At 47.8% G+C, this 23,377-nt stretch overlaps 1 protein-coding gene across 43 annotated transcripts in view; it reads left to right on the top strand.

Annotated features, from left to right (window-relative positions):
* The window catches only part of LRRFIP1 (LRR binding FLII interacting protein 1), a 186,461-nt gene that overhangs the window by 70,977 nt on the left and 92,107 nt on the right, over positions 1 to 23,377 (top strand). For 20 of the 43 annotated variants that reach the window (XM_074264395.1, XM_074264394.1, XM_074264397.1 and 17 more), the window contains exon 1: positions 11,770 to 12,058. The exons of 11 other annotated variants lie outside the window; for them this stretch is intronic. In XM_074264395.1, coding sequence (XP_074120496.1) covers positions 11,903 to 12,058 — 156 coding nt within the window. In that variant the 5' untranslated portion in view covers positions 11,770 to 11,902. Of the gene's footprint in view, positions 1 to 11,592; positions 12,059 to 23,377 lie in introns of those variants that run through there. 12 more of the 43 variants (XM_074264379.1, XM_074264387.1, XM_074264376.1 and 9 more) reach the window with 5 other exon arrangements.

Raw genomic sequence — 23,377 nt, 5'->3', positions numbered from 1 at the left:
TATTGAGCCTTTGCTTAATTTCTGACTTTGGGGAAGACAAATTCACCACCTCCCAAGATAGCCCAAGTAATTGGTATACAGTCGGCACAATATAAATACTTATTCCTTTCCCTGTGTCAGCCCTAAATCTGCCTCTTTGCAACTTCTGCTCATGGCTCCTAGAATTTGGAGCCCTGTGAGACCAGACAGACTAATCCTTATTCTTTAAGGCAGCCATCATGACCCTCCCCTTTCAACCTTCCATACTCCCTCCAGTGAAGTGCTTCACCTAAATGGCTTGATCGGAAGAGAAAAACAGAATGCTATCGGATCCAGAGAGTTGGGATTAGAATCAAGAAGACCTGGGTTCAAATGTGGCTTTAGATTCTTAACAACTGATCTGAGCAAATCACTTAAGCCCATTTGCCTCAGTTTCCTCATTTATAAAATGGAGATATGACAGCATCTGTCTCTCATGGTCATTTTGACAATCAAATGAGATAATATTTTCAAAGTGCTTACGAAGTTCTTAACATAGAAAGCACTTACTAAAATATCCCCATACCAGTGAGATCCCGGGACTCGCCAGTTCTAGCCTATCTCTATCCCTTGATTAGAAGAGTAGATTTTTAAGCAAGAATTTTTAGTCGTCTCGCTTGGCTCCTGTACGAAATCTGCTCAGGCTGACATGAAGTACCTCTTGGTCCTGAGAGATAAGGGGATTGGCTTTCCCAAGAGGCACTTGGTTATATGTGTTCGGGGTGTTTTCCTTGGTTACAGTTTATAAGGACTATTCCCATGGTCATTGTCAGTTTAAGAGGGACTGGTTGGACAGCTTGGATTGATTAGGGAAAATACATTTTTTTCTTTAAGGGTTGCTATGTACTCGGGCCTTTATGTCATCAAACTCTGACAAGGGTACACTTAATTCCAGAGAAGCAAAGGAGAAACTGTTGAAAAGTTACTTTGATTATTTACTCAATGCTGAATGGAATGATTATTTCAAGCATATACGTGGGATGGAAAAAGCACGTCCAAAAGGAAGCCATCTGAGATCATGAATGCACAACCTGGGCCGCGGTGAGATCCTCTCTGAGACGCACTTGGCGAATCCTGACGTGCGATATCACGATTCCTTGTTGTCGTTATTGTCATACTGGGGAAGAAAAGTTTTCTGAGCAAACGTCCGAAGGGGACTCATGAGTAACCAACATTCACAGAAAGCAGAAAAAGATGAAGGGTCGGCAGCTCTGATGTGCCTCAGTATTTCAATGCAATCTCCTTGATGAAAGTGTACCCTCCCCAGGTAGAGGTAGCACCCCTGCATGTTTGAAACTCCCCTTTAAATCTCTAGAGAACATTTGTTTCCTTGGAGATTTTCCCAATTTACGTTTCTGTTGATTCACTCCTTGTTAATACGCTCACACTCACCAGGCCTTTTTAGCCACCAGAATTTTCATTTCTCCGATATCTTGCTACTTCCTAATTTGCAAAGACTAGTAGAGTTTAAAAGATGAGGTTTTCTTTGAGGAGCATTTTGAGATTACAGAAAGCCATTAATGGGGGCAGCTAGATGGTGCAGTGGATAGAGCACCAGCCCTGAATTCAGGAGGACCTGAGTTCAAATATGGTTAATACTTCCTAGCTGTGTGACCCTGGGCAAGTCACTTAATCCCAGCCTCAGGAAAAAAAAAGAAAGCCATTAATGCCTCATTTCCCAAGATCTTTTCCTCCTGTTCATTTCTGGGTCCAGATAATATTCATTTTTCATTTCCTCTCCAATATATATTTACTGCCGGACTAAGTAGGCAGCCTATTCCCTGCATTGGGGACAATAGTAATCTTTGATTTGATTTTTAAATCCTGTTACTATATTTTGTTTCTAACATCACTTTCATTTCCAAACAGCTCTCTCCTTCCTCTGCTATCAAAAGAAGCAGCCTTTTTTTTTTTTTTTAACAGAGAATAAAAAGGGGGCAAAATCAGCTCAGCAAAACCAACACTTCAGTTGAGTCTGAGGGTATATTCGGCATTCCACACCCATTGTCCCCCACCCCTGCAAAAACTAGTTGGAAGGTTCATTTTCTCCTAGCTTTTTCCCAGGCAGACTTAGAAGGTTCCATTTCATTGTTGCTGTTACTCTGTTTATATTTTTGTGACCATAATTTTTCCTGGGTTCTCCTTCGTTTCGTCTCAGTTCATAGACATATTTCCGTGTTTTGTAAAAAATCTTGATATTCATGTGTTTTATTGAAGGACTGTGGTAATTAACATTCAGTTTGTTTAACCCTTCATTCCCCATCAGTGGGAGTCTGCTGTTTCCACTTCTTTGCTGTCACTAACTGTTCTGGTGTTCTTGGGACTTTACTTTCTGCCTTTGCCGTCCATGGGATGGGTTCGCTCTGCACAGAATAATTGGAACAATTCACAGCTCTAACCAGGTATTTGTATTCCTGCTTTTCCACGCTCCTGAACACATATTTTTGAAGTAAAACACTTCACAGAGCCTGAACACGGGAAACCTCACCCGGCCCGGACACGGAAAGGATTGACAGATTGATAGCTCTTTCTCTTCCCACCTCTCTGGGGATTCCTTCTTAGAGACTCTCAGGGTCTCCATCCTGGATAAGAAGTGGGGAGAGCTTGTTGCTCTGAGATCCTACCCAGAGGTTCCCTCTCTGTGCTGGACCAAAGGCGGGACTGGACCATTCAGCCCAGACTCATGGTGGGAATATGCTATTCTCCACTGGGTGTCAAGCAGCAGAGGATGTCCATTTTCTTTTCTTTTCTTTCTTTCTTTCTTTCTTTCTTTCTTTCTTTCTTTCTTTCTTTCTTTCTTTCTTTCTTTCTTTCTTTTTCTTTCTTTCTTTCTTTCTCTCTTTCTTTCTTTCTTTCTTCCTTTCTTCCTTCCTTTCTTTCTTCCTTTCTTTCTTTCTTCCTTCCTTTCTTTCTTCCTTTCTTTCTTCCTTTCTTTCTTTCTTCCTTTCTTTCTTTCTTTCTTTCTTTCTTTCTTTCTTTCTTTCTTTCTTTCTTTCTTTCTTTCTTTTTCTTTCTTTCTTTCTTTCTCTCTTTCTTTCTTTCTTTCTTCCTTTCTTCCTTCCTTTCTTTCTTCCTTTCTTTCTTTCTTCCTTCCTTTCTTTCTTCCTTTCTTTCTTCCTTTCTTTCTTTCTTCCTTTCTTTCTTTCTTTCTTTCTTTCTTTCTTTCTTTCTTTCTTTCTTTCTTTCTTTCTTTCTTTCTTTCTTTCTTTCTTTCTTTCTTTCTTTCTTTCTTTCTCTTTCCTTCCTTCCTTCCTTCCTTCCTTCCTTCCTTCCTTCCTTCCTTCCTTCCTTCCTTTCTTCCTTCTTTCCTTCCTTCCTTCCTTCCTTCATTCCTTCCTTCCTTTGTTTTTTCTTTCTTTCTTTCTTTCTTTCTTTCTTTCTTTCTTTCTTTCTTTCTTTCTTTCTTTCTTTCTTTCTTTCTTTCTTTCTTTCTTTCTTTCTTTCTTTCTTTCTTTCTTTCTTTTGGAGCTTTTTATTTATAAAACATATACATGGGTAATTTTTCAACACTAACTCTTGCAAAATCTTCTGTTCCAAATTATCCCCTCCTTCCCCCCATCCCCTCCCCTAGAAGGCAGATACCAATACATGCTAAATATGTTAAAATATATATTAAAGAGGATGCCATTTTCACAGAACAGCCTGGTGGCTATCCAGTCAGATGTACTGCTGCTGGTGGTCTCTTTCTGGCACCAGGTAGTCATTTCTGTCCACTCAGCTCCTCTTTCTCCCCAAAGGATCTCTTGCCTTCTTGACATAGCCAAAGTCCCACAGGAATAAAAACTTCCTTCAGGCAGTCCTTAAAGAACAAAGCTTCATGGGAAATGTAGCTGTTCACTTACTCTTGTCCCTGTTACACCTGGGTAATTTAACACTGGCAAATGATTTCCAATAATCTGTTCTTAGTTCTAAGCTCTAGTGATGCTATCAAACCTTAATGATTTGTGCAAATCACATGCAGATTAGTTAAGAGAGGCACTTAGAGGCCATCAGTTTCCCCTCCTCATCTTACAGATAAGGAAATTAAGGCAAAGTGAGATGAAGTGACTTGCCCAGTGAGTATCTGAGGAGAGATTTGAACTCAGATTTTGACTTCTTCCTGATTCCAATTTCTGGGCTTTATCCCCTGCTCAATGAAGAATCCCAAAGCCTGATGAGGAAACTAAACTACAGAGAAGGTAGGAGATGGTGAATGTGGATGTAAAAAAATGGCATCTTTATTTCAATAGAATTGGTTTCCATTATTATTCTATATATTTCATTTTATGCATTTAAAGTCTGAGAACAGGCCACTGGCTTCCTCAGATTAACAATCGGGTCCTTGACACAAGAAATGGGAAGTACCTGTTGACTTTGCCTAGGATGTAAACTTCACACCTGTGCTTCCTGTAGGAAGTATCATGGCAAAGATCGTGGCTGCCATTAGAAGCCACAGAAAGAGCCACAGAAGACCCTGATTCTGGAAATCCTGATTTTGAAGGAGCCAGAGATAGGAAACAAAAAAATAGAGATACACAGAGAGAGACACTGAGGGTTTAGGGTTCAAGAGCCAAACCTTAATAATAACATTCACAATCATATTATTAATAACTAGCATGTATGTAGCACCCTGGGGCCCACACTGTATTTTTCAAACATTCTCATTTTATTCTCACAACAATTTTTTTTTAAATTATGAGGGAGTCACCCATCTTTGAGACATCTTCATTAATTTTAATGACTCTAATTCCCTCAGACAAAGGCCAAGCTGCCTACCTCAGCTGAGGGATGTGGTAGGATTTCAGCAGGAGAGCGATTCTAAAATCGGGCTTGGTTTGAATTTAGTCTCTGAGAAAAATATAAATAATTCCATCTCTGGCACTGTTCCCATTTGGAATTGTTCTAGAGTTTTGTACGTGGATGTCTGATGACAAAGATCACTTTGAAGTACATTGTATACTATAAAGCATTATATAAATATGCATTTATTGTTCTTGTTTAAAGGGATTTTTTTTTGTTCTATCAGCCAATACAGAATTGAGAATTGTGTTGAAGTGATGGCTTTAAAAAAGGATAAATCTGTGACCTCTCAATCAGTCCCTGCCTAGGGTAACAATGATGATAATAATAACAAAAAATAATAATAGCATTGAAAAAGTGCTTGAAAGTTTACAAAGCACTGTATAGATATTTCATTTGACCCTCAAACAGCTTTGGGAGATAAGGGGGTACTCTCATCACCATTTTACAGATAGGTTAAATGACTTGACCAAAGTCACACAGCTGATAACTGCATTAGGCTGATGAGACCACCAAAAGTGTGAGTTATAATTACCACTTCCCCTTGGCCCTGGGCAGATACTTGAACTCTGTGGACCTCGGTTTCCTCAGCTAGAAAGTGAGAAGCCTGAATTTGAAGGTCTCTTCCAGTCTATAATCTGTTGTGATCTGCGACTGGAGAGCCCATTGGCAGGCACAGGCCCCCCAGCTGTCATGAGAGAGCCAGGTGGCATCTGTAGACACGTCTGGGGGAGGCGGGAATCCAGGAGTGAGCCCATACCTGCTACTCACAGATTACGGGGAACAAGGCCAGTGGTAGGAGATGCCCCTAAAGAGAGGCACGTAGCCAGAGTGAGGGATTCAGAGGAGCAAAGGGGAAGGAAAATGTGAGTAAGAGGAGGAAAGCAGAAGCTGGGGCTGAATGCTCACTCTGCCTGAGCGAGGTGGCTGATGGGAAGGCCCACTTCCTTCCTCCTGTGCCCCAGAGGTAATCCCCAAGCTGCTGGGGGTAGACTGGGTACCAGGGTCTGTCTTCGCTTAACTGGTGGTTGTGGGTCTGCAAGTGAAGGTGGGAATGTCTGATGGTCAGGAGCTGTTGTTGTTGGGGGAGGGCAAAAGGCATCACTAAAGCTTTATTAAGCAGGAGACTCATTTGAGCTAAAAAAAAAAATTTTTTTTTTGACTGAAGCAGGTTCTGTGGGCTCATAGAACTGATGTTGAGAGGGGATAGTGAGGAAGTTAGTCCCCTCCCCTGTATCCTGGAGACTCCTTGACCATTTTCCCCTGTAGCCCTCTTTTACCCAGAGCCCTCCAGTGAGCTCAGCTCCAGATCTTTGCTTGTGGGGCTCCCCTCTTTTCCCCCTTCCACATCCTGCTGAAATTTCAGCCCAGCTTCCCCTCCCACCCTTTGGCTTCCCTTAAACTACTTCAGGCCAAAAGTTGGTGCCCTTTAACCTGAAGCTTGTACCCTGAAGGGCTTTTGTTGTCCTTCCATTCCTCCACAGCAGAGAGAGCTGGAAAATGTCATTGGATCACAGGATTTTCATCCAGAAGAGACCTTAGGGGTTACTTCTTCCATCCACTTGAAACCAAGGGCTGGAGGGAGGTGCCCATGTGAGGCAGGGAGCCAACAGGGGAGCCGGCTTGAACCCAAGGCCTCCAGCTGCATAGTAGAGACAGTGTAGTCTAATGGCTAGGGAGCTCAGCTCCACATTGGGAAGATTCAAATCCTGCCTCTGACCCACATGGTCTGGTGACCCCGGCCAAGCTGAGTCTGGTAACTGTAAGAGTCCAAGTGACAGGGAGGAAGGGCCCCAACGTGCTGGAAGTTCCCTCTGCCAGAGGAAGCCCCTCTCCTTCTGATTTCAGTTCTTTTTCCTGTATCATGTTTTTCAAAACTAAAAACAAGAATGAAGAATTTAAAATGTTATGACTATATGAATTTGTACAAGCTAGAAATATAGTGTTGGGATGATGGTCTCCCGTATCTTAACCATTGCACCCCCACCTGTCAGGTGCTGAGGTACTCGAGGCCACTAGGTGGAGCAGTAGGTGAACTCCCATCCTGCCTGACCTAGTTGTATGACCCTGAGCAAGTCATGTTTCCTTTTCTAGAAAATGGGAATAACACACACACACACACACACACACACACACACACACACACACACACGGGGGGGGGGGTCTATGAGGTTCAAATCAACCATGTTAAAGCACTATAAAAATGCAGCTATTGTTATTTTGCATCAGTTCCTGGCTAATCTGGGGGGGGGGGGGAGCTTCCCCACGTCCCCTCCTCCACCTTCTCTGCTCCACTCTGTCCCTTTTCCCTGCCATCCTCTCAGCTGGGTTGAGTGAGGAAAGTAATTCTCACTCTAGTGTAAATGTTAGTCCTGGTCCTCTCCCCACAGGGGAGGTTTGTAACTAAAGGAATCTCTGCTTGACTAAGGGATCCATGAGCCTGGGGCTCCCTAGGAAAAATGGGTCTCTGGGAGGGGGCAATGAACGTGGGGAGCTCTCTCTGAGCCCCTGCTTGTAGCCCTGCCAATCTGGGCACTCGGGCTGTGCTGCAGGAGCCGGTCCTGGCTCGGGGTGCACGTGGACCCACTTTTGTTTAGCTGAGAAGGAGCAGAAGAAACTGGCAAACATTTCATGTGCAAATTAGCCACCCTTAAGTGCTCTCTGGAGGACTTAAAACTAGCTACTTCCTGTGTCTGGGCCTCCATTTTTCCCTCCGGGGTCACTTCTGCCTCTAAGTCTGTGCTCTCGTTTTGCCTCGGTTTCCCCCTCTGTGAAATGAGATATTGTGGAGGGAGGCTGCTGAGCTGACTCTCCTGTATCACAGGCGGGGGGAGGAAAGGGGGGGGTGCTTTCTCAGATTCTATATTGAAAAGGAGGGTTGGGAGAAATGTGTCCCCACGGCCCCGTCTGGGGAGGAGGGGGGAGCAGTTCCACATGCCTGGCCCAGATGGAACCAAAGGCCACTGGCGGACCTCGGCCCAGGCTTGCCAAGCCACTGGAAACATGGGTGGGGGACCACGTTGCCCCCAAGTGGGGGCCTCAATGACAGAGCTGACCTCATCTGGTCACCAGGCGGGGCCAGCAGACAGCAGCTTCCTCTCTGGAGCAGCCCGGCCCGGAAGAAACACAATGGAGCTTGTTGCTAAGCAACCTCCTCTTTTGCCTCCTTGTAACCGAGATGCTGCCAGAAGGGGGATGACTGCATCCTGTCTCTCTCACTCTCGCTCCCCCTTCCCCCCTCTTCTTCCTGGGCTGATGAGGAGGGGGAGGGATGAAAGAAGAGAGTGTGAAGAGATAGGAAGTGGCCTGGGGGAGGGGGCTCAAGAGCCGGGAGATTCAGCTGCTTAAGGTTGACTCTTCATGAAAGACAGCTATGATTTCCTTCCGGTTGTATCTATCTCTGGCCAGACTCGACCAGATAAAAAGGGGGGAGGGTCTTCACTTACCTTGCAGAAAAAAAAAAACCAGTCTGGTCACTTCAGACCCCCCCACCCAGCCCAAGCTTTCCCCCCTTAGAGAGTGTGGGGAATAAATCAAATCAAAAAGTGTCCTCTACAGACATTGTCTGAGGGCACGAAGGCTCTCCCGACTTTCCAGGAGCCCAGAGTCTCATGAGGAAGACAAAAATAAGACATGGAGACGTTCTGGATTGCCCAGCGAGTTAGGGATGAAGTGCCCAGAACTGTCTTTTGGAAATGGAAACCCAATGATGTAAGAGACCAAGGATTTCTATCACCCAGTGCTGAATCCCTTTAACAAGATGTTTGCCCATTTCAGTCCAGTCAAGAAGCTGGTTGGGACGTTTTGCTAGTGATTTAGTGACCTTGGGTAGAAGATGAAAATTTCCTTGAAGGTGTATTTACTAAATAAATGCTTGTTGATATTTAAGCTGAGTTGACATTGAGAAGAGAACTGGGTGCTGTGGTCATTCAGCTCCAATTTATCTTGTATACATCAGAGCTGAGCAGCCTTTATTTGTTTTGTCTTCTCCATGACACTCAGGCTCCTGGAAAGCCAGGGCTGGTATTGCCTACGCAGCCTCTGAGCTTAGTACAAAATTGGTCTGTAGCAGGCATTTGAAAAGTGCTTGTTGATTGACTAACTGTTCATCTCCTCTGAGTCCTTAAGCAAGAAAACAAAACCAGCCTTTTTTATACACAGTGAGTTGAGAAAGGAGATGAGACACTTCCTTTCTGCCAGTACTTTTGCAATTTTCCCCTTTTTAACCCAATAGCCTCTTCCCAAAATCTTCCTATAGCCTTGATTTTAGTGCTTACTAATTGATTAATAATCCTAAGTTTAGGTTGCATTTGTTTTTCTTTTTTTTTTTTTTTTTCTTTTTTTTCCTGAGGCTGGGGTTAAGTGACTTGCCCAGGGTCACACAGCTAGGAAGTGCTAAGTGTCTGAGAGCACATTGTTTTTCTGGAAACAGGATGGAACAGTTGTTCAATTTATCACACTGTCTGCATTTCTTAAGGTCTTATCGAGTGTTAGGGGTTCTTGGGGTTACCAAGGCCCCGAAGGGTGTCCAAATGAATAAAGCACTGAACTAGAAATCTGGAAGAACTGGATTTATTACTTACCAGCTCTGTGACCCTGGACAGAGCATTTACAGCTTTTTTTATACACAGTGAGTTGAGAAAGGAGATGAGACACTTCCTTTCTGCCAGTACTTTTGCAATTTTCCCCTTTTTAACCCAATAGCCTCTCTTTCCAAAATCTTCCTATAGCCTTGATTTTAATGCTTACTAATTGATTAATTAATAATCCTATCTAAGTTTAGGTTGCATTTGTTTTTCTTTTGTTTTTCCCCTGAGGCTGGGGTTAAGTGACTTGCCCAGGGTCACACAGCTAGGAAGTGCTAAGTGTCTGAGAGTACATTGTTTTTCTGGAAACAGGATGGAACAATCATTCAATTTGTCACACTATCTGCATTTACTAAGGTCTTATCGAGTGTTAGGGGTTCTTGGGGTTATCAAAGGCTTACTGCCCCGAAGGGTGTCCAAATGAATAAAGCACTGAACTAGAAATCTGGAAGAACTGGATTTATTACTTACCAGCTCTGTGACCCTGGACAGAGCATTTAAACTCTTTGCCTCAGTTTCCTTCCTTGTAAAATGAGGGTGGATTCACTGGCTTCTGAGGATCCTTCCTCTAAAGTCTGAGGCTGTGATCCCCTGATCTTCCCAAGTAAGGATCTAGGAAATCCTATGAGGTAATTTGATGGGGAGGGAGGAAAAGGTCTCCAGTAGGAAGTCAGGGAGGCCTGATGGAAGCTGGGGATTACCGGAAGGGAGGAGGGAAGGCATTCCAGACTTGGGAGGCAGAAAGCCCCTGTAAAAACACTATGGAGTCCTCTTTGTGTCCGGCTGGGAGACTGTGGGCTAGGCACCTAACCTCTCGGTGTGTTTCCTTATCTGCAAAATGGAGATAATAACAATAATCCTCACCTTCCTGGATTGTAGTGAGGGTCAGATAAGTAACATCCAGGAAGCTGTTTGGGAAGTCATGCTCTCTGGCTGTTATTGTTCCTATTGTTAGCCCTCTTCACTAACTGTGGGTTTTTCTGCTTGGAGTCCCAGCTGCAAACAGTTGGAGTTCTTTTCTCTAAGAGGGGGGCAGGCAGGTGGACAGCGCTCGGCCAGTCCTGTTCCTCATCCATTTCAGCCATAATTGACTGTTTGTTAGACACAGAGTTGTGACTTTTAGTTTCCTAAAGTACACAAGGGCAGCTAGTCAATAAGCATTTATCGAGCACCAACTGTGCGCCAAGCAAGTCCTGAGGGTGCCAAGGAAGGCAAAAAGAGCCTCTTTGTGCACAGGGAGCTCCTCTCCTCCACCTGCCAGCTGGATACAGATGGAGGAGGGAAGGTGGTCCCAGACGGGCAGGTTCTGGGAGCTTCTCCCCGCAGGAGGTGGCATTGAAGGCAGCCTGGGGGTCAGGATAAAAGATGGAAGGGGAAGTGCAAAGATTTGGAGATGAGATGGGGGCAGGGAATAAGGGAGGCAGGCCAGTGTGTGGATTGTAAGCCTGGGGAGGGCAGGTCTGTGGGGTGGGATAGAAGGAAGCTCCCCTGCTCTCTGCCTGTCGGGGACATGGAGTCTCTCTAATATCCAGCGGGCCTGGCAGAGCTCAGAATGGCCGGACCCATTGCGGGCTGGGGGGAGAGGGAGGGAGGGCACCCGGCGGTGTGAGTGGTGGCCCTTGGCGCTGGGGGACGGAGGATAGTTTTAGCTGCAGGGAGGCTGGCAGGCAGCAGTGGGGCCCTGTTCGTACTCTGGGGGCAGAACACAGGCCGGACTGGGGGCTCAGCTGGGGATCCCCAAACCCTCCCCCTTGCGGGGCAGGAAAGGAGCCCCGGATTCACGGAGGGGGCAGCGCGCTCACACCCGGGCCTCGGAGGAGTCCGGGAGCCTGGAGCCGGGGGGACCCAGCGGCGCACGTGCGAGCCCCTGGTCCGGGCCAGCTCGGCCTCCTCCTCCGGGAGGGTTTAACTAAGGGCCAGGAGGCATGAAATGTGCCCCGGGAAGTGCCGGCCCCCGGCCCGCCCCGGCTCGGCTCCCAGCACCCGGAGGCCGGCCTCTGCTCCCAGCGCCCCCCCCCCCCCCCCCCCCCGAGGCCCGGCCTCCGCTCCCAGCACCAGGAGGCCGGCCTCCGCTCCTCGGCTGGTCGGGCCCCGGCAGCACCTTCTCAGGCCGCTCGTCTCCTGCTGACTCAGAGCGAAGCTTGGGAGCCGGGGGCGGGGCCTGGGCCAGCTTTCGCCTGCCTTTCCTGTGTGTCTAGAACTAGGGTGGGGGACGAGCAACGGAAAGTTACTCGCGGCGGGCCGGCGCGGAGGCCGCGGGGAGTTGCGGCCGGAGCGGGCGCGGCGGCGGGGTCCCCGGCGGGGCGGGGCTGCGGCGGCGGGGCTGGGGATCACCTGCACTCGGCTCACTTCCTGGCCACGCCCCAGGGGATCGGCCGGCTCCCAGTCTCGGGCCGCGGGGAAAACATGGGAGTTTGGCGGCCGTGAAGCCGGGTCGGATTCCCCCTTCTGCGAGGAGCAGGGCTTCCCCTGGCTTTCCGCGGGCGGGTCCCGCGCTCCCGGCCTGCTCCGGGAGATGGATGAATGAAAGCCGGGCTCTAGGAAGTGCCCTCGCCCGCCGCGCCCGCCGCCGCCGCCGCCTGAGGGAAGCTGGGACTCTGGGAAGAGTCGGATCCGCGTCCTCAGCCATGCAAAAGAAAGAAATCGAGTGTCTGAGCCCCGAGGCTCAGAAACTGGTAAGGGGCGGCTCGGTACCCGGCGGGCGGGCGGGAGGGGACGAGCACCGGGACGGGGCGAGAAAAGTTCTCTTCGGCCGGAGAAGTTTGAGCTGGTTTCCCACCGCCGGGCCAGTGCCTCCTTCCCGCCGCCTCCGACACTTGCCCGGCGCTGCTGGCTGGGAGAGGCCGCTTCCTGGGGGACTGCCGCCCTCCTCCCTCCTTCTCCCGGTCTCCCTTGGGGTGGGGAGGGAGCGCCGCTGCTCTCGCCTTGGGCGGGGGCGGGGGGAGAACCGGCTGAGGCACGGAAAGACCCGGACTTTTTTTCCCTCTCGCCCCCCTCCCACCCTCATTCATTGGGGAACCGGCCACTTTCCCCGTTTCGGTTTCCTCCTGTGAGAAATGCGCTGTTTCCACCAGATGGTTTCTGAGGGGCCCTTTCCTGCCGTGGCAAGTGAGGAACCTCTGAGAATGGGCGCACCGGGCAAGTCACGTCCCCTCCCTGAGGACTCAGTTTCCCGATCTGTAAAAATGAGAAGTTGGGTCCTATCTCTAATTATAGCTCCGTGACCCACCCCCGGGGCGGCCTCAGTTTCCTCCTTGGAGCTATGGCCCCTGAGGGCCCTTTCCAGCTGTGGCAAGTGAGGAATCTGAGAATAAGCGTGGGCCACGCCCCCCGGCAGACTCAGTTTCCCGATCTGTAAAATGAAGAGCTGGGATTAGGTGGCTTGAGTTCAGCCAGGTAGGAATGGGGAGGCCGGGGCCCAGCCGCAGAAAGCCCGGCTAGCCGCAGGACCTGTTAAACAACACATTTGATCCATTCGGGCCGCGGTGTTTTTCCTTCCCATGAAAGGTTTTTTCATTGTTCATTATGTGAAAATGTTTAATCGAAAGCTCCTCCTCAGCGCACCCTGGGAGTCGCTCCCCTTCCCCTTAGGGCCTGGGCCCATTCCCTGGACCGCTTCATGCCAAGCCGTTGTTATTCTGCCCCTGAGCCGCCCAGCTTGGAGCGCTTACACACCAGGAAGGGATCGGAGGCCGACTGTGGCTGCCTCACCCAGCACCCTGAGCTCCCGCTGGAGGCCTGCCTGAGCCTGGGGGAGGGGGGGCTCCCTGCCCTGGCCCCGGGACTCACTTTGGTAGCTGCAGGGGACCTCAGGGGCATGATCTTGGGCTGACTGAGGGGAAGAGGAAGCCTTGAGCCCAGTCTTGGCCTTCCCAGTTGATGTTGTTCTCTGTGGCTGGGCTGACCTCCTCCCTGTGGGAGCTCATCAGTCCCTCTACTGACTTGGGGGCTAGAAAAGGAGAGAAGGAATAATTAAGGATAATTTGTGGTCTTACCTTTGAATTATAAAGTCCAGAATTGGCAAATCTGTGAAAATCTGCAGACAGCATGACATCCCATTTTGTAGGGGGGAAAACTGAGGCTTAGCAGGGAAATGACTTGGCCAAGACCTCCAGGCAGTGACTTTTGCCCCTGGATGCAGCCGGCCTTTCTCTGAACAGGCAGGAATGATGGTATCCAAATTTAAATCCTCCTAGCGTGGGAGGGGGCTGGGGAGGAGAGACTTTTCTGGCCCCCCTCCCCCCACTCACACCCAGAGAAAAGGAAATTCCAGTTACCATCCGAGGTGTCAGTTTTGCCAGCTATTTCTTATCTGCCCCGGAGGTGTATTTTGACTCTGATAAGCCCGGGTTTGAGACCAGGCTCTTCTGGCTAGTCAAGGCTGGGGGACTGACTGGGAAGCCAGGAGCTGGGGGGGAGGGGGCTCTACCTAAAGTTAGGGGGCTCAGCCTCTGTCTTTGACCTTTGGGGAGCCCTCGCTGGCAGTAGGCCCTAAATGGGAGCTCCATTTCAAACTAAAAGTGACACTCTCAAAACATCATCCCAACAACCCACAAAAGCTTCCCTTTGTTTTTCAAGAACAACTGTTGGGGGGGGGGGAGGGGGAAAGAGGTCATGTTTCAGACATTTAACACGTTGACCTTTGTCAGTTTGGAGCCTGGGATTTAGAAGGAACTGGATCTGCTCCGAACCAAGGCCCATTACATTCCCTTTAATTAAAAGCAAAATGAACAAGGGACTATCCTTCCCCCACCAAAAAAAAAAAAAAAAAAAAAAAAAAACCCAAAAACCTCTATTTAATCCACCAATCCCATTGTCTTCATGAAATCAGGAGAAATTGAGGAAGGTCTCCAGCACAGGATGGGCAACCAGACAGGGGGCTGTAGGCTGGGGAGTATCACCAGTGTCCCATTCCCACCAGCCTCTTGGAAAGAGTAACTTTTAACCCACTTCCCAACCATTCTGGAGTGAGGGCTTTATTTTATTGCTTTTTCATTACATTTTCCATTTCATTATCTTTGCTCCAGCTTGAAGAATTAAGAGATTATGGCCCACAAGTCTAGTGATCATTATCTCATTGAATCCTCACAACAAACCTGTTCATTAGCCCCATTTTACAGATGAGGAACCTGAGGCAAAGAGAAGCTAAGTCCCTTGCTCAGAATCACATAGCTAGTGAGCTTCATTTGAACCCCAAATTTGAACTCCTGGTCCACATGGGCTACTTTAAAATCGTTGTCGTTAAATAATAAAGTTAACTCTATATTTTAACATAGGTAACATGTATCGGACTACCTGGATTTAGGGGAGGGGAAAATTTGGAACAGAAGGTTTTACAAGGGTCAGTGTGGAAAAATTACCCATGTGTATGTTTTGTCAATAAAAAGCTATAATAATAATAATATTTAACGCAGTAACGAGAAGAACCTTCGGGTGTTCCGAGCTGCGTAGTTTCTGTGTATGTCCCACAGAGATCTCACCAACCCCAGGAATGAGAGTGACTGAAATGGTTCTTTTTAAGTGATCACATATTTGTTAAATTCCAGGCTCGGGAAGTTTAATTAAGGAAAGCTTTCTGGATGGGACTCCTCCCCCCATTATGGCAGCGTCATAAATTAGAATGCCCGGGATGGACATTGGGCGATTTCCAGTCGTGGATATTTTAGCTTACTATATTTATTGAAGGGGAAAAATGTTCTTTTCCTATTACTTGTCAGTATTTATAGGCCCAGGGTTAGAGACTTCCAAAAGCCCCAAATCAAGCAATCTGGTCAGACAGGTGACCTCACCCCCAAGCTATGCCAGGGCCCTGGAGACCTTCACTTGCCACACTAGCAGCCCTCACGAGCTCAGAGGGGAATGCTGGGTAGGACGGGCCTCTCTCCGTACATCTTCCCAGGCCTCGGACTAGGAAAGAACAATGTTATTTCTTGGTCCCTGGAGCAGCAGAGTGCCAAGGTTTTCCAGAGGAAATTTGCAAAGGTGATCCTGAGTTATACGGGACCATTGTTTTGCACTTTTAAAGTTTGCTTTTCTTATAATTAAGCCCTGAGCGTGAAGGCGGGCGTGATGGAAGGGCTCCAAGGAAGGGTCAGTTTGAGCACTTTTCTGTGGTTCCATCAGACAGATTTGGGCTTGCTGCTATCTGATGAAAGGTAGAGGAAAATACCCTGGCTCTGCAGATGATTTCTCTGGATAGCATTGGATCGGGCAAAGGGCAGGATTTTTAAGCACTGGATTTGGATTTTTAACATCTCTTTATCTGTTGATTGGAAAGGACAGAATCAAGTGGGAGCTTGGGTTGGGCGGGAAGGAGCAAGGCTTGGAATTCTGGGTTCTCTTACTAGCTGTGAGATCCTGGGCAGGTCAGTGAAGATTCTTGTGCCTCAGTTTCCTGGTCTGTAAAGGGAGGATTTTGAAGGCTGTCCTAATCATTGACTCCTAGGCTTGCTGGGAGAGGAGGAAAACTTTAAAGGGCCAAGTAGGAAGGAGTTGCCCTTTGGTCCACTCCTCTCAGGTTACCGGTGAGGAAGCTGAAGCTCCAAGTTCTGACCCTGAGGTCAGAGGTCATCATTTCAATCATCCTCTCTTTCCTTTCATCCCTGCCCCCTACACCCAGTCCTCATCCCCAGATGTCTCCCGTGCTGAATGAGCCCTTCTCTGGCCCCTGTTACCTCCTCCCTGGGCCTTCCCCTCGCCTTTCCACCAGCAGCATTTGGAAAGAAGCTTCTCTGTTTTGTGTCTGACCTTTCTTATCAGCCCCGGGTGATCTGGCCTCTGACCTCATCGCTCAGCTGACGCTGCCCTCTCCTTGGCCACTGTGACCTCGGCATTTGTGAAATCTGCAGCCTCCTTCCTGATCTCTAGGAGTTTGACACTGTTGACCCAGCCTCCGGTCTGGCCTCCTGCTCCAGCCCCTTGCTTCTCCTCCTACCTCTCTAACAGTGTCTCCTCTGCCCCTTCCCTGTACCTTCTGCGTGGGTGATCACCATCCTCGTCAGGTTTCCCCCTCTTGGCAATCCCATGGGTCCAACCATGATTATTGCAGATTTCTCTGGTGTGTCTCCTCCTCCTCCTCTCACATCATCACTGGCCGAGAGACGGGTCTGCTCAGGTCCATTGTGACCCAGAGACATTTGCCCATCAGTCCCCTCTCGAGTGACCCGCTCTCCAGAGTCACTTATTTCTATCTTGGGGACCTCCGTCCTGGCGATTGCCGAGTCCTCAGCTTCACAGTCGGACTCGGCTCTTTGTCCTGGCCCCTTCCTCCTCCTATTCCCGGCTTTGTCAAGTTTGGCCATTCTGCCCGCAGGACACCTCTTGCTTCCAGCTTCTTCTTGCCACCCGTCACTGGCCTGCTTTACCTTTCCTTCTTGCCTGGATTAACTGGCCTCCTGACTTCCTGTCTTTCTCTGCAATCCAGCCTCCTTGGTCTGACAATCTGCTATTCTTAAAGTGCAGGCCCTCCAACTGCCCAGTGAATTATAGGTGTTCCATCTTTATCTGAGACCAAATCTTTGATGGGCACTAAGGCCCTTCCTAATGTTTTCTATCTTCTAGTCTTATTTCATATTACCCCTCCACCATTCATTCTCTCTCTTTCCCTCCCTCCTCTTCCTTCTTTTTGTTGTTCTCCTTCTCCTCCTCCTCCTCTTCTTCTCGTTCCTCCTCTTTCTTCTCCTCTTCCTCTTCTTGCTCCTCCTCTCCTTTCTCCCTTTTCTTCCTCTTCATCCTCCTTCTTCTCCCTCTTTTTCCTCCCCCTCCTTTTCCCCCTGTCCTCTTCTCCCCCTGCCTCTTTCTGAATCTTGGGTAGCAGTTCTCTGCTTTTTAACCAGATCACTAGTGAAGTCTCTTCACCTCACTAAACATCCCTTTCCTCTTCTCCAGCCACAGGAGAGCATCACTTACACTACCCACCTCTTCACGAACTTGTTATAAGGGGAGCATTTTAGAATCCCGAGAAGGGCTCGGCAAAGGGCAGACGGCCTTGTTTTTAGACCTGGACCGTGATCCAAAATGTTCGAGATGCTGTGACAAACCCGGCCGGTAGTCTCAAGTCAGCCGTCCTATACCCTGAATGTCGTGCTTCTCCCTAGTACTTCAGGGGAAATGAGGATTCAATTTGCGCTTGTTATTTTTCATGGTATGAGAGACTTAAACTTTTTTTAAAACTCCATCCCTGATATTTATTGCTTAACGCACGTTAATTGCCTGGAGTTCTCCAGGCATTTCTGAAAATGTAATCGCTCTGCTATCACATGCAGTAGCTGAAGCATTCCTCAGGTCATGTGATCATTTCCGAGAGCTAATCTCTTCGAAATTCCAAAGTAATAAATGACCGGATACCATGCATTCCGAAGTTCGTCCTCTGATGTGCAGATATGAGGCAGTAAGAGCTGCAGAGAGCGGGTCTGGGCTTTTCTTAATCCAGGGACCTCTCAGGTAAAGGACCTCCCTCCACCCATTCGGATTGGCCGTCTCTCTGCCACATATTTTTAGAGAGTTCTGTCTCTATCCTGTTGTACCTTGAAAGTGGATCCTTTGAATTCAGGTACAAGATTCATTTCTCCCTATGAGTGAGTTAAGTGACTTGCCCAGGATCCTACAGTTAGGTGTCAGAGGCAGAGCCTGACCCCAGGTTTTCCTGTCTCTGAGGTGGCTCCATCAATGCGCCACGTTGCCTCTCACCTAGGCAGAGTTGGCCGGAACGTGCTTTAGTTTAGTCCCCCAAGCCTGAAAGGACAGACCCTGTAACTGCTGGGCTTAACGTTGGGGAGTGAGGTAAACGGATAATCCTCGTGGGGTGCACTACCTTCTGCTGTGCTGCCTGGCACAAAGGTGAGTCTAGGCCAAGGAAACGCCTATAGGGAGAGAGGGGAAAATTTGTTTCCAGTGCTTCCAGGAGATGAGCCTGGGAGGAAGGCAAGGCTGCTGAGAGACAGATAAGGAGGGAGGGTGTTCCTGGGCTAGGGAAGGCCGGGGGTACAGCAGATGGGACACTGAGTGTGGAGAAGAGCTAAGAGAATAAAGTTTGTCTGGACTGTTGAGTTTGAGAAAGAATTGCGGAGTAGCCATAGGATTGGATTGTGGGATTCTTGATCTAAAGCTGGTAAGAACCTCAAAGGCCATCTTGTGATCTTACAGAAGGGGAAACTGAGGCCCCGGTAAGGGAAGTGACTCGTCCAAGATCATAAAAACACAGTCTTCAAAGATTCTCTATCTCTAAACCCAATGTTCTTTCCAATCTACTGTTCTGCCTACAGAATCGTGGGAAATAAGGTTGGAAAAATAGGAGAACCCAACCGTGAACAGAGGCCTGTGAATGCCAGGACTTTTTGGCTTTATCTTGTAGAAATTTGGGTCCCAGTGAAAGTTTACAAATGAGAAAAGGGTAATTTTGGCAGACCGAATGGGAGAAGGGAGACAGGAGAGGTGGGGCACCCATTTATGTGGCTGCTACGAAGGGAGGAAATGAGGCATTAGAGTGAACAGAGAGAAGAGGGGTGGGCGCAAGAGATTTGGAGGCGGTGTCCACCAGACCTGGCACCTCATTGGATGGTGGGGCTGGCAAGAGAGAGGGCAGAGCCAAGAACGATTCTGAGGTTATAGCTGGTGGTGATTGAGAAGATGCCGGGGCCCTCCACTCAAAGAGGGAAGGGGAAAGATTCAGGACGATGGGAAGAGAGGAGTTAGTGAAGAAGAGTTCCCTTTGAGTTTGAGATTTCCAGGGGGAGTGATCAATCGGGCAGGGGACGAGGCGAGGCTAATTCAGAAAACAGATTAGGGCTGATGTCTTGATGGGAGATCTACCTCAGCTTCCCCTCTCCATAACTGGTCCTTCCAGGAAAGAGAAAACGGGACTCTTGTCACCTTGTACCACGATACTCCAGTTCTGGCGTTTTTCCTGTGACAACCATATCTAAAATTCGAGTGTCCTAAATATTAATTGGAAGTAAGTTATGAAGGAGGGAGGCTACTGTGCCTGTGGCACACCGGAACCCCAGCCTTTTTCTTACTGTAAGCCATGTCTCATTCCTCCTGGGCATCTGACGGCATGATGGGTGACGTCTCGAAGACCCGAGTTCAGATCCAGCCCGAGACAACACTTACTAACTCTGTGACTTTTTCCTGCTTTGGTTTCCTTATCTTTAAAATGAAGATCATAACATCTACCTTAAAGGGTACACAAAGGTAACACTGTAAAGTTCTAATTACTTAGTTTTGTCTGGTTTTTATTTGTGTTTCTGATTTATATCCCCAGGCTTAATTCTCCAGCATTTGGCACATTTAAGTTCTATGTAAAGGCTTACTCCCTTCCTTTCTCCTTTCTTCCTTTTTCTTCTTTTTTCTTTCTTCTTTTCTGCCTTTCTTTCAGCAGGACAGGGGGTAGAGAGAGAGAGAGAAGGTCCAGAGCCATAATTTCATTAGTGTGAGAAACTCCCAGTATGGAAAACTCCTTCTACCTGTGCAGGTCTGTCAATGTCAACACGCCAATAAAGATTTATAAAGTTCCTATTGTGGGGCAGGAGACAAATAAGAACCTAGTCCTTGCCCTAAGACGCTTGCAGTCTATTGGGGAAAGGCCATACGCTCAAGGAAGCTGCAGAGAGAATAGGGGAAAGGCATGGGATCGTGATGAAAAATTTCGAAGACATCCCAAAGCAGCCAAGCTGGTGGAAAGGGGCCGAGAAACCCGGGCTGAGCCCCTTCTTTTAGTGGAGGTCCCAGAGCCGTGGCCCTACCCTGCAGGTAGAGGATCCAATCCACCAGAAGGTCTCGACAAGGTCCGAGGACCAGCCGGGTCCAGATCTCCCAGAAATGTCCGTCCTTCATTCTCACAGAGGACCACGACATCAGGGAGATGGTGCCATGACATGCAAGTGACTTGGATTTAAGTGAGGGAGGCCTGCCTTTCCCTCTCCCTGTGAGTCATGTGGGCTCAGAGGCAAGATACGGATCAGGATGATTGGGGATGGCCTGGATCCAGGGGGAAACTTTGGCCTTTTTAAGCTAAGCTCTTCCCCAGGTCTCAGTTCGACTGAGGCAATACCCATTCAGTGATTGGCTAGGTGAGACTCCCAGAAATGGGTTTTCTGAGGAAAGAAGGGATGGGAAGGGGGAGGGAGCCAGAGAAGTCTTAAAACAGAGATGAGGGCAAAGAATCTGTCCCTTCTGGTGTCTGAGAACAGCTTCTGGAGGGGATGAGAAGTGAAGACTCACGGTCGTGTGTGTCAGTGCTGGAATCTGAACCCAGTTCCCCCTGACCCAGGCTCAGCTCTCTGACCCCTCCACCCTGCACTCTATCACTCTGTACTGTGGAAGTTGACTCTTTAAATTCAGGTGTAAGATTTTACCTCCTTTGGGATCCTGACATCATCTGGCATATTAAACCCTCTCTCCTATTCATGCATTATCTGCAGATAAGCAGCCTGTTAGCTAACTAACTGAGGAGAATGCCAAGTTCAAAGCTAAAGGCAGCCCCATGGGATCCTTCCCTAGAGGCCCCAAGCCTTTCCAGCTGGCAGAGAATTTCAGCCACTCCCATATCCACCTCAGAGGGCAGGATTTTCAAGCCCTCACCTCTGTCTCTTTTCCATAAGAACAGTATAAGAATCTGTGTCAAACGCCTGGTTAAAATCTAGATAAAATCATCAGTGCTGATCCCCTGACCTTGTTAGAAAAGAAAACGAAGGGACCGTGTGCTGCAGCTATTGGCGACCAAGCCTTTTCAGAATGCCTCCAGCCACTTTGACGACCTGATGTATTTAAGAATTCTCCCAGAAATTGAAATCAGTTTCCTGGCCTGCAGATGAAAGCGACTCTCTTCCCTTTCAGATTTTGGAAAATTGGCCATTTGCCCATCACTCGCCTTATTGTGGTGGCTGCTCCCACCCTCTGTGACCTTTTGGAGACCAATGATAATGCTTCTAGCGTCACAATGGAGAGTTGTTTCTTTAGGGTATCAGGATGGAATTCCTATAAATGTTATTATTAACTGGCTCAAGCAGCTTGAGTTCCTTCAGGGCAGCTAGATGTTCTCATACCATTTCCTCACTTCTTTGGGGCGTCAGTTCCTTTTAGTTGCACTTTATTATTCTCCCCCGCTAGACACAACAGAAATGCTGACGTGGGCGGGATCATCCCTGCCTTTTCTCCACCATCAGTGGCCTCTATCTTGAGAAGTGGTCCTATCTCTTCTTGGATCTTTTTTCCCCAATTCAACTGGGGGGGGGGGGGGAAGTTTGTGCTAACTTTAGCTTTCCTTACCCACCCCAGCTCATTTTGCTTCTGTCTCTGTCTTTTAAGAATCTGTCTGGTCAGTGAGAGTTTGCTCCTCCTAGAATTCCTAAGGTGTAAATTCCCTTTAAAGGCCCAAACCAAAGGTCTGAGCCAGAGATCTGTCAAGTCAACCTGAATTCTCACCTTGTAATTGTCAAAGACAACCTGAATTCTCACCTGGTAATCCTAACATCTCCCCCTTTCTTTTGATTTAGAACATAAGGTAGTCATGACCTTGAAACATAAATCCATCAATATGGGAGGTATTACACATAATTACATAAATTACATAAGCACATAGTACCATAACACATGCTAGAAGTATGTAACAAATAACATGATCAAATAATCATAAATTGAGAATTTATAAATGTCCATAAGTCCATTTTCCATTAGCCTCATCTTGTGTTAGGAAATCCAATGATTCCTGCTGGTTTTAAAGTTCTTTAACAGTCTTTTTATTAGCCATGCTCTTTCAGGGCCAGATGTTTCTTAGATTTTCTCCTTTGTTTTGAGGTCTTTCTCTCCATCCATTTCCACATCCATTTTTTAAGACAATTCCTGTTGTTCTTCAGAGTGGCCGGCTGTTCTTTCTGAATTCAGTTTTCTTTTTGATAGATGTCCATTCCTTTGGGGTTGCCGTTGTGCGTAGAATTTTAGTACGTAGAATTCTGCTGGTCTTCATGCCATATACTTTGAAATCAGTTCTCCCCTTAACGAGCATGCATGCTTTATTTCCGGCTTCCCAACTTGGTTCTATCACAGACTCTAAAATACTGTAGTCATTTCCCCAGAGTCCCCGTGATTTTGACCCCAACAACCCGTTTGTCCTTGTCAGTGACTTAAAGAATTCCTCACTCTCCTGGTTCTTTATATTTTAGATAAGACGATGATTGATCTTACTGACCAGTTGAGAAATGCTTTGGGTTGAAGGATGACAGAGAGCCAGATCCTGATCAGGGTGCATTAGTCTCATTCCATGCTTGTGCTCTGTTTCCCAAACTCTCAGTCTCCTCTGTCTGCAAGGTCACCAGTCAACCAACCAGTAACCTTGCATGTACTAAATTATGTGCAGAGTAAATTATGTCAAGGCGTCCTGGTGGCTCAGTGGTTAGAGTGCTAGGTCTGCAGGAAGACCTGAGTTCAAATCCAAATCCATTTTTTCAAAATTGAATTAAATTAAATTGAAAGCCCTTGTGCTTTCAGGTCTTGCCTGTGTTTCTGATCTTCCTAAGGAACTAGTGAGCTCCCGATTATCTTAGACATGGTGGGCTCCCTGCTGCAGAAAGTCCTGGGATTCTGACCTCTTGGCCAGACCTTGGCTGGGAATTCTGACTGCACAGATTCGAATCTGCTCCCCTGAACCTCCCAATTTAACTTTTTTGGGTTCTTCAGAGAAGTCTCTTTTTAATCTGTGTAATTTCTCACGGAATGAGAGAACAGGTGAGAATTGCTTTGAGATTTCTTGATCTGTTCGTTTTCCTCAGCGTGAAGGTGAACGTGGAGGGAGGGCGTTGGGAAATCTGGAAACAATATTCAGGGATGGAATGACAGGACCTCAGAGTAGAAGGGGCCCCAGTGGTGTCTATGACAGCCTAAAGTGGCATGTGTGACAAGGAAAGCAGAGAATACATTTTTTTTTTTTTTTAATAAAACCTGGGACTTAAACCTCTTCATGGGAGGTTTTCCCTTCAGGGCTGGTTACTCTACATTTT

This window comes from Sminthopsis crassicaudata, chromosome 4 (genome assembly GCF_048593235.1).
Source record: "Sminthopsis crassicaudata isolate SCR6 chromosome 4, ASM4859323v1, whole genome shotgun sequence".
Lineage (NCBI taxonomy): Eukaryota > Metazoa > Chordata > Mammalia > Dasyuromorphia > Dasyuridae > Sminthopsis > Sminthopsis crassicaudata.
The sequence above is the reverse complement of the archived record's forward strand: the minus strand, read 5'-3'. Positions and strand labels throughout refer to the sequence as shown.